A 10,173-nucleotide genomic window follows, 5' to 3' on the forward strand; every position below is an offset into this window, starting at 1 on the left:
TAGCCTATGTCAAGTAGACATTACTTCAGGATGCAATGTTCACATGTTCATTCGTTTTGTAGTTTGGTTCTTTATTATAAAACTAGTCTAATAGTACCTATGATCAGATGGGCTTGTACCTGGTGGCCAAATATCTGGCTCACTCGTATAATCATGGTCCGGTATTCCAAAACCTGATGGCCAAGAGTGGCCATAGTCAGCATAGGGAAGATGCATGGAGGTCATTCTGAGATCACCTTGATCATATATGTTGGTAGCTCCAGGATAAATGTTAGCACCCTCATAATAGCATGGAAGAGAGGCCTGAGTCTGACCAGAAAAAGTGTACCTATATTCCATGGCTGGTCCACATGAAACACTGCTATGTTCATACAGTTGCGGTGGTGGTGATAGTGGTTGCGGACCATAATTTAGATATTGTTCAGAATGAGTCGGCTGGAAAAAACGAGGGTTGGGGATAATTGGTTTTGCCCTGGAGTTTGTTGAGGAAATTACTGGACTCGATAGATCCATGTCTACCATGCCAGTGGAAGTGTCTGGGGTCACATTTGTGTCCTGAGGGTTAATGGTGGAGGGATCGACTGCTTTAGGTTCACTATCATCAGGTTCTTCTGGAACATCATCCAAGATGGTGGACATATCCTGACCAGACATTATACTGGAGAAATCACCGAAACAGTCATGGTCTTCTTCCATGAGATAATTGGAAACCACTCTTTCAGATACTTCATGTAGCTTTTGCTCTACATGGCTATGCTTTTCAGCAACTGCTCTGTGCTTGGTAGTCCAGTCAGGATGACTCCAGAGTGACAGTGGTGGCGGGGTGACATTCCAATCATCCAATGGCTGATCGTTACTATCAACCGATCCAGGTAGATAAAATGACTGTAAGAAGCCAAAGTATGAAAATAAGACATGGGTAATTAGGTCTTAGATGCCGCAAACTGGGGGTGGGAAACAGGTCATGTTGGCCAGGACAGCCCGCAAACATTTTCTTTCAATCCTTTTCTAGAAATCTAATATATATAACTTATGTGCCAAATACAATTATGAAAACTTTATTATTACCATCTAGCTTTTTGTAATAATGGGATTTAGGAGCTTGTTATAAAATTTGGAAACTCTCAACCCACTTGAGCCTATTGTTATGAACATATCCCAAATTATACTTCTGGTAAACGGGTCAAATTGCTCAACTGTTTAGTCATTAATCTAACTAAAGTACTAATAATACCTTGCCGGAGAGCATGTTCTCTTCCTCCCAGATTAAATCATACGGATACCTTTTCCTGTCAAGCCTGTTATAGTAACTCAAACAAGAGTGAATTTTAAATCAAATAGCTATTAAATAATGCAAATGCAAAACGCTCATGTTATACCTTTTAGTTTCTTTAGGCACAATAAGGATAATGAGCTTGGGTTGGAACTTCAGCGCATGATTGATAAATTTGTTTGCTAGAGATGCTCGGACTCCAAAGGGAGGATTTAATCCCATGACCTTTTGAGGAAAGTATATATTACTATAGATTTTTCTGAGAATTTTTAATAGCATGAAAGGCAGACTTCGATCCTTACCAACCGTGAGCCATCAGGTAGTGCTTCTACTGGAACGCTAAACCAATCTTGCTTTTTAAAGCCAAGTGTGTTCTGAGCATAAACACAAATGAATCTGAGATATCAACAGCTATGCGGGATGCAAATAGATAGCCGTATGATATAGGAGTAATCACAATTTATTATACTGTAGGTTGGTTAAGATCTTGTAAAATATTAACTGAGAAATACTACCTTTGGTGTGATTAGATCATAGTTCTTGAATCTGCACCTTTTACCCATGCTGTCGAGCTTTTCCTTCATGAAGCAACTAAAATCGTTCGAACCACAGCAGAAGTCCACTATCTAAAAATATGATGAAGATTTATAAGCATAACCAGGAAAATACAAGATATAAATCTAAAAAAAAATGTTGTTGCAAAGTGATTCAACAGAATCCGGAAAACAGCATTGGGTAACAGGACTGCAACGCCTGACAATAAAATGTAAATTGAATAGACTTTCAAACTTTTGAAGTAGAACAGTTTACATAGATATTAACTTTAGTTACTATAGTACAAGTCTTATACTATAGTAACTAATATTATATTATATCAATACTACAGCAGTTTCAAACTTTTCAGTTATATGATTATGTACCTGTCATCATATCAAAGTACTACAGATTGAGAAGATTCTATCAATTCAAATACAGTAGTACAGTACAATCAAATTGGAATTACTGCATAAATCTAACTAAGGGACATGGTTGCGAGCTAACCAAAATTAATTAAAAACAACGTAAGTTTCTTACCGTATCACCATCTTCCACATACCAATGGAGTCTATCAACAATCTGTATATTAAAAACAATGGTATAAGCTTCCCGCCAATTTTAACATCTTAAAAATCTACTGTAAGATGTACTTCCAATCCAACACATTATACAAAGAATTCCAGTTATGTCTCAGTAGAACATTGATAATTGTCATAATAAAGTTGCTCCTAGGGAAGAACAAGTGGACCTACATCCAGTCAAAGTAAATTCTATATTACGTGTATCGTACAAAATAGATCTATGTGCTTTTTGCATGTTTCATAGATTTCCACACATTATTGATTATGTGTTGTATGTCGTGATACAAACAATCTAGAAAATTATGTTTCCTAGAAGGAGACAATCTATAAGACTATAACCATATGAGTTCCCAAATGCAATAATTGACCATAAATAAAAATATATAAAGAACAAGGTGAAATGTACCTCTCTAAGCTTGTCAACCTTTGTAAAATGGCGTCCAAATGACGTGTAACGTGATCCATGGAGAAAAGGGGCAAGAAATACACGTAGCTTGTTCTGCATATAAATAACAAATACATCACAACAGATTTTTTTTTTTTCCAAAATCATAAAAATTTATCATGGATAGGTTACATCACACTCAAATTCATATACTATTATGCAGTTAAGAGATGAACCTTTTCAATAAGATGTTGCATACTTGCATAATGTATTACACTCAGATCCATCTAGACACTGATTGCACAAGCATAACTACTAGGTACCAATAGAGCAAAAGAGTAACAGTTTACATGTCATAATCAGAGTATGCCCGTGATACATCAGATTACAGGCTATTAATTGAAAAGTTCCTTTGTGGGATCTCCAAAATAAATGAAACATTCCCGTCATTAACCAAGTATACTCATATATTTTCAGAGTAAAGAACTAAAGATAGATCTAGTATACTCATATACCAAGACAAAAGAAAGTTCATCTGATGGTAAGATCTGGTGGGCACTTAATTAGGTATTATATTGAACTACAAACAAATTAATACTTGAGAAACACTTATGGGTCAGAATGCCATAATTAAGGATGCAGACAAAAGCATAAAGATCTATTCTGCAAAGTTAGATAGGCACAAAAAAGTGAAATCCTTCAAAGAGTTTCCTATATTGAGTGACACATGGCTCACTTAAAAGATCATATGAGATAAAATTCTTTACTGTGAATTAAATAAATACGCTTATATAACATATGCCGAGAAAATAAAGCATATGCACAACAATGTAAAACTACGAAATCATACCTTCCATCTTATGAGCTGATTTAGAACATTTGGTTCACAGACAGCTTTTGCATCCTCGACACTACCTCCATCCTCCAATATTCTTAGAGCTGCTCGTACTGCCTGTGAAGGTAAAAGATACACAAATATTCCACAAAGTGAGCTAAACATATTTACATTAAATGTTCTTATAGATTGTCATGTGGACTGGTTGGTTCACCACACCTTTACAGAAGCCTCCACCTTTCCCATGGTAATGGTCTTGTCCAATCCCGTCTGCGAGCTGTATATCTCACTATTACATTTCCTTTTCTTCTCCTTGATAAATTTTTCAGAATCAAATGAAGATGTAGAATCTTTCACTAATCTCAAAATCCTATACACCAAAATATTATCATTATACACGGTGTACGAGTGAAGATCCAATGCTGCATATCACCGGCAATGCATGCCTAAATGATTTACAACTTGCAACATAAGAAATAAAACATAAGTACCTTGTTTTCATGTCAGCATCTACTTTGGGAGGCGTGCTCACTGCTATCTTCTTCACAGGCTTCGAAGGCTGCCCCAAATTTCTGGAAATGGACCTGCTGTCCTTAAGGGAAGATGTAGAATCTTTCTCTAATCTCAAAATCCTACACACCAAAATATTATCATTATACAAGGTGTACGAGTGAGGATCCAATGTTGCATATCAACGGCAATGCACGCCTACCTAACTACAACTTGAAACATAAGAAATAAGACGAAAGTACCTTGTTTTCGAATCAGCATCTACTTTAGGAGGCATGCTCACTGCTATCTTCTTCATAGGCTTCGAAGGCTGCTCCAAATTTCTGGAAATGGACCTTCTGTCCTCAAGGGAAGATCCCTTTGGGTGCACAACGGGGGGCTTGGCTTTCTCCAGTGAAGTATTAGCACAGATATCTGTGTTATACTGTCTCTCAACCACTTTTGGCATCTTTACAATTATGTCACTTTCTTTAAGAATACCTAAAGCGTTGCTCCTTCTTTCTGACATTATGTCAATTGTAGTTCCTTGATTCTTTTTCCGAATACATGGAAATACAACATGATCCCGCTTTGGAGTCCAGATACTTGGAATTATAGCGTGCTTCCTGGCAAGTTATTAATTGATAATTCATATCTTATATGTGAATTTAAATGTGCAGTAGGCTACTATATTGGACTGAACCAGACATGGAGACTTACATGCAATATATCAAGATGCGCTTTGGCAAGAGATCATCCCATGCTCTTTGCTGGATAGTTCCATCATCACTACCATTAAAAGCAATCGACCTGCATATTGTATAATTAGAACCGAACTTATCAAACCCCCAAAATAAGTATTTCAAATTATTATCATGTTTCTTGCTTAAGATATAAAAGTTCATGGGGAAAAAATTAATGACTTAGGCAAGCATTGCCGGTGATACGCCTTTGGGCAGCGCCTACACACTGCAAACTGCAAATTATGGTCATCCTTATCTTCTCCTCCGCCACAGCGATGACATTTATGGATAGGACAAGTGAATGATTCTCCTGCGGCTATTTGACTTTTAACATTCTCGGCCTTTGTTTCATCAGATGGATAGAGCAACTTTGCAACACATTCTGGATGATAAAAATGTCCACAAGTTGCAGAAACACAAGGAAAGACCTAAAATGCAAATTTAAAGGACAATGTCAGTTAACATCAACATATGTATGAGCTATGCATCAAAAATCCATCTGAACTATGTACCGTGCAGGTACCATCTAGTTTTAAACTTTTAATTAATGTACAACTGGCAATATTAATAGTGTCTTTTTAGCAGATGACAGAGCCAAAAGTTAAAGAAAAGATTGTAAACCAAAAATTAAAAGAAAAAAAAAACAAGGAAGAATCCATAAAGGCTTCAGTGGCTTTTAATGATGGTAATGCTACTGAAGATACAAAAGTGTACTTTGTGTGATAAAGAAATAATGTGGAACTTATACAGATAATGTGTTTCAGTTTTATCTCCAACGGAACCAGGTTAGTTCTCAATCATGCTACAAGTTTCATCAAGAGCATCTCTATAATTTTGATATCTGAGAGCAATATCTAAACAGGTCATCTTTAGTAACAACATAATTCGTGAGATAAACGTGCATCAGAAGGCCTAATGTGAGAGCTCTCAAGAGAAAGTTTAGCTTAAATTTTGCACTGCAATTAACTAAAAATAACAAATAATAATGTACTTCCTTTAGGTTGGTTAGAATAGAACCTCAACAGCAGTAGAAGACTTGTCAGAGGATCCCAACATTCCACAAACAAAGCACTGATGTATGTGGTGTTTACAGTTCTTGCAAAGAAAAACCGGAATTGCCTGCATACAGAAACAAAAGATGATTATGCTTAACATAAGTGAGCATGGTATGAATGAAACGATACATATATGATACATAGACTCATACCTCATACTGAGCTGAATTTTTAAAGCCGAGAGACTCGCAAAGGGTCTCAACTCCTGCATCTATGGTTGGATGGAAAGATCGCATACATTGTCCTTCACAACTGCCATATGCGGAGGAAAAGGAGTAAAGTAAAAATTATTACAAACTGAGGACAAAAAATGATAAGCAACATTTTGAATCTAACAATCATGCATAGTCAACAAAAGGCACTTAACACACTAAATTTTAATGCATGGAATTTATACAGTTAAGGATAGTCTTCACCCTCTTCCCACCGATTTAAGGACATCCTCTGAATCTATAAAGCCTAAGAAACCTTATACTACTTATATCTGTATTCTATGTCATGTCTTAACGCAGCAACAATATAAGGAATTAGATACATACACGAGAACTTCACCACCATTGTCACAGAATGCACAAACAGAATCGAAGAGTGCTTCAGGTTCCTCATCATCCTCATCAATGTCTACATCGTCATCAGAAATTATGAACTGGGACTTGTTTGTCATTTGCTTCTCCTTTATAGCAAAGAAAAGACGAAAAGAACTCGCATTAAAAAGTGTAAATCCATAAGCACAAAAAACGGACTAAGAACGATATCCTGAGAAACTTATTTAAAAATGTTGCTATTGACCTCATGCTCATGCAGAGTTTCTCTTCTCCCAGGATTATCAATCTCCATAAGAAAAGTTTCAAGATACTGCCAAGAAATGCAAATAAGTAATTGTAGTATATCTAATCTCAGTAAATACAAATAAGTAATTATAGTATTGTACTACATTATCAAACAGATCAAATCATCAACATACACAATGCTTTCAAATACCCCCCAAAAAAAGATAACAGATCCACTATCTAATGTTATCTCCTACCAATAAAAGACTGTCATGGAGTTTTAATGTTTTGAACAATACATATTGTAATTAGTATTATAGATCGGTTAGTTTAAATCAATATTAGAGATCATTTTCTGAAAAATGGTAATATTAGTTGTCATGGTGGCGTATATTTTGTATTGACTTGTAAAAAAGTTTATTTTTTTTAAGTTTGGTTTAAATTATATATAGGGGCATATATGTGATTTCAAATCTTGAAAAATAAGAGATTAGGAAAAGATGCAAACTTAGGTATTATATATCATATCATCTAGGGGTGAGCAAAAACCGAACCGAAAACCAAAAAAACCATGAAAACCGAAAAAACCGAACCGAAAACACCGAAAAAACCAAAAACCATTGGTTTTGGTTTTCTAGAAACCGAAAGTTGTGGTTCGGTTTTGGTTTTTAATGAAAAACCGAACCGAACCAAAAATATATATTTTTACTTTATTTTATATTTATATCATTTTATTATTAATTTTTGATAAATATGTTATTATATTTGCATTTTTAGGTGTATATAATAATATCATTTATATATTTTAAGTGAAAATACACAACAATTTTAATTTGTTTTAATAATTGTATAATTAAACAACGCGTAAAAGATATAAATAGTTATATATAAAATTTGTTTGAAGTTTGTACAACTTACTTTTATAGATTTGTTATCATTGTTGTAGTGTTATTACTAATATTGTTTTGAAAACTTTTTGAAATTAATTAAGGTGTAATTATAAGGTATAAACTTATAAACTTTTGAAGCTCAATTTGACCCAAACCACAAGTGATTAAAAACCGACTAAAACCGAAAAACTGAACAGAAATAGACCTAAACCGAAAAAAACGAAACCGAAACCCAATGGTTTTAGTTTTCAAAAACCGAATTATAACGGTTCGGTTTCAGTTTTAGTCCCAAACCGAACCGTACTCACCCCTAATATCATCGGTCATTATAATGATTATTTCCATTCTTGTTTAATAAAGCATAATATAGACATATAGTCCACCATGACGCATACTGAAATAAGTCAACATTTTCAGAATAATTAGATTAACTTAATCAATATCAAATTCAGAAAATAAAAAATAAATAAAAAAGATAAAGTTTGTTTGTTAACAAGAACCTTAGATTTAGCCAAATCCTTATCATTAGCTACCGCACTTCGAACTAACTGCGATTGAGAAGATAAATATTTCTCGAGAGGGACAACCAAGTCAGATGAGCTGCATAATAAAACAGAGTAACTTGTTAGACTATCATTACTGCTCCAAATTTCATATTATCTGATTATATGTCACCATAATAAATTGATTACAGACCTCGTGTAACCACATTTTAAACAACAAAATTATTAACAGTTTTGTGGCTCTAAAAAAAAAACAATAAATAGAAAATTAAGCGTTCACCAAAATAAAATGTATCCAACTCGTCACATTTTCTTATTTTGTATCTAACTTGATACCAAACTTTTAATTTTTCGTATATAAGACCTCATTAAATTTATATACAGTGAAATAAATCCAATTTTTGATGACGTGACAATTTATATGACTAACATGACGGCAAAAATATATACAGCAAAAATATGACTAAATGTGTATACGGCAAAAATATCGGTTAATAAATAAGTAAGTAGTCACATTTTCGACATGTTCAACATCTTCAGTAGGTATCCGGTTATGCTGTTATTAAAATTGGTGAGCCATTGATTTACAAGTTATAAAATGGCTGATACATCACATAGCAAAACCGGAAAGTCTAATACACAAAACGTAATTTCAATTTCAATATATATATATATACAAGTCAGATACACAAAATTACAAAAAGTAACAACTCACGTACACACAATAACCAAAAATAACATAATGCAGTAAACTTATGAGTATAATTATAATTTATTAGTTTTTACCTCATTATTTTATTTTAAAAGTATTTGGTATGGATTTTATTGATTTAACTCATACAACGTACAGGTTTAATCTAGTATATACAATAAGAAAAACGAAACTAGTCAAATAGAATTAAAGCAACAAAATATACCTAAAAACCTTCAACAAATGGCTAAAAACCTCATCAAAAGTAGCCTCAACATTCCGTTTCACATAATGAAGAAACCGGATCACAACGAAAACACTTGTAACAATAAATTCATAACTTTTTCTCGGTTTATCAATTTGAATCCAAACTTTTTTCTTTAAGAGTGCATAAAATTGAGGAGAAACAAAGGAAAGTTCATATTTCCATCCTATAACTTCCTTATAAAACGACTGTAAACCGCCGTCAGTGTTTCCGAGCAAAAACGCCACCGGAGAATCATCTCCGGCGGCGGCGATCACATTGTCGTTGTGATCGTATAACGGTAAATCGGAAATTGAAATGAGTTTGTTTTGTGAGTTGACGAAGTGGTAGTTAGTTACTATTTCTGGAATGATTTCACCTTCTTCTTCTTCTGAAGATGAATATGATTCTGTCATTATATTATGAAACCCTAAGATTAAATTATTTTTTTGAGAGAGAAAATGTTGAATTTGAGAAAATGTAAATAAAAATGGAAATGAGGAAGTTGAGAGGTGGTGATGAGAAATGCTACTGCAAATAGTAGCATAAGGAATGCTATTGTGTGTGTGTTGTGTCTGTTTTTATGCAGGGGGTGAACAGCTATAAACGTGTAGCTACGTGACACGCGTAGTTTTCGGATTGGTTTTTTTTCCCACTCACATTCATTTTTGTACTTTCTTTTACGAAAATGATATTCTTTCATACAAGAGTATCGATATCGATCAAAATGGTTAGAATTTATTGTTTATATTTTAATCAATATATTTAGCTCTTACATTTTAAGTTTCAAATTTATTTTTTCTTTCAATAGATTTTTCTAATATAATAGGAGTAAATAAAAGGTACATAGCTCATGTGATTGATATGAACTATTTTTATTAAAAGGTTGCTTGTAATTACAAGGTCCAACTTTAAGAGTAAACAATTATACGTTGTGATATATCGAGTTAAATCGAAAAATATCATATAATGATTATAATAAATAAATGTCAGATTAAAAAGTACAAAAAAATATTGTCTCAAAAAAGTATTATAAAGCATATTAACTCCTTTTATTTTAAGAAATTCAATACTTTTTTATACCAAAAATACCCTTATTTCTTAATCCTAATTCTTTATACACCTAATCTATATTTTTATACTATTTAATAAATAAAACAACCCATTCTTTAAAGTT

At 33.4% G+C, this 10,173-nt stretch overlaps 1 protein-coding gene across 1 annotated transcript; it reads right to left on the reverse strand.

The window, feature by feature from the left end:
- Positions 1 to 64: 64 nt before the first annotated feature.
- On the reverse strand, positions 65 to 9,412 carry LOC122601517 (protein ENHANCED DOWNY MILDEW 2-like). The gene is made up of 19 exons (XM_043774271.1): positions 8,979 to 9,412; positions 8,059 to 8,158; positions 6,688 to 6,753; positions 6,438 to 6,565; positions 6,051 to 6,150; positions 5,861 to 5,962; positions 5,024 to 5,271; positions 4,821 to 4,910; positions 4,387 to 4,726; positions 4,103 to 4,203; positions 3,831 to 3,981; positions 3,627 to 3,728; positions 2,798 to 2,890; positions 2,348 to 2,389; positions 1,789 to 1,899; positions 1,576 to 1,647; positions 1,380 to 1,498; positions 1,235 to 1,298; positions 65 to 885 (listed from the first exon to the last, which is right to left on the reverse strand). Exons 1-19 carry the CDS (start codon positions 9,410 to 9,412, stop codon positions 88 to 90), a joined length of 3,261 nt encoding a protein of 1,086 aa, XP_043630206.1. The 3' UTR covers positions 65 to 87.
- Positions 9,413 to 10,173: the final 761 nt, after the last annotated feature.

This window comes from Erigeron canadensis, chromosome 5 (genome assembly GCF_010389155.1).
Source record: "Erigeron canadensis isolate Cc75 chromosome 5, C_canadensis_v1, whole genome shotgun sequence".
In the NCBI taxonomy this organism is placed as follows: domain Eukaryota; kingdom Viridiplantae; phylum Streptophyta; class Magnoliopsida; order Asterales; family Asteraceae; genus Erigeron; species Erigeron canadensis.

Excerpts from the sequence above, each read along its gene's own strand:
- LOC122601517 (XM_043774271.1), bottom strand. The coding sequence starts at position 9,412 with ATGACAGAATCATATTCATCTTCAGAAGAAGAAGAAGGTGAAATCATT. Across the intron at positions 6,151-6,437 it reads AATGGTGGTGAAGTTCTCGT|TTGTGAAGGACAATGTATGC; the intron begins GTATGTATCTAA and ends CGCATATGGCAG. Across the intron at positions 2,891-3,626 it reads ATCAGCTCATAAGATGGAAG|AACAAGCTACGTGTATTTCT; the intron begins GTATGATTTCGT and ends ATTTATATGCAG.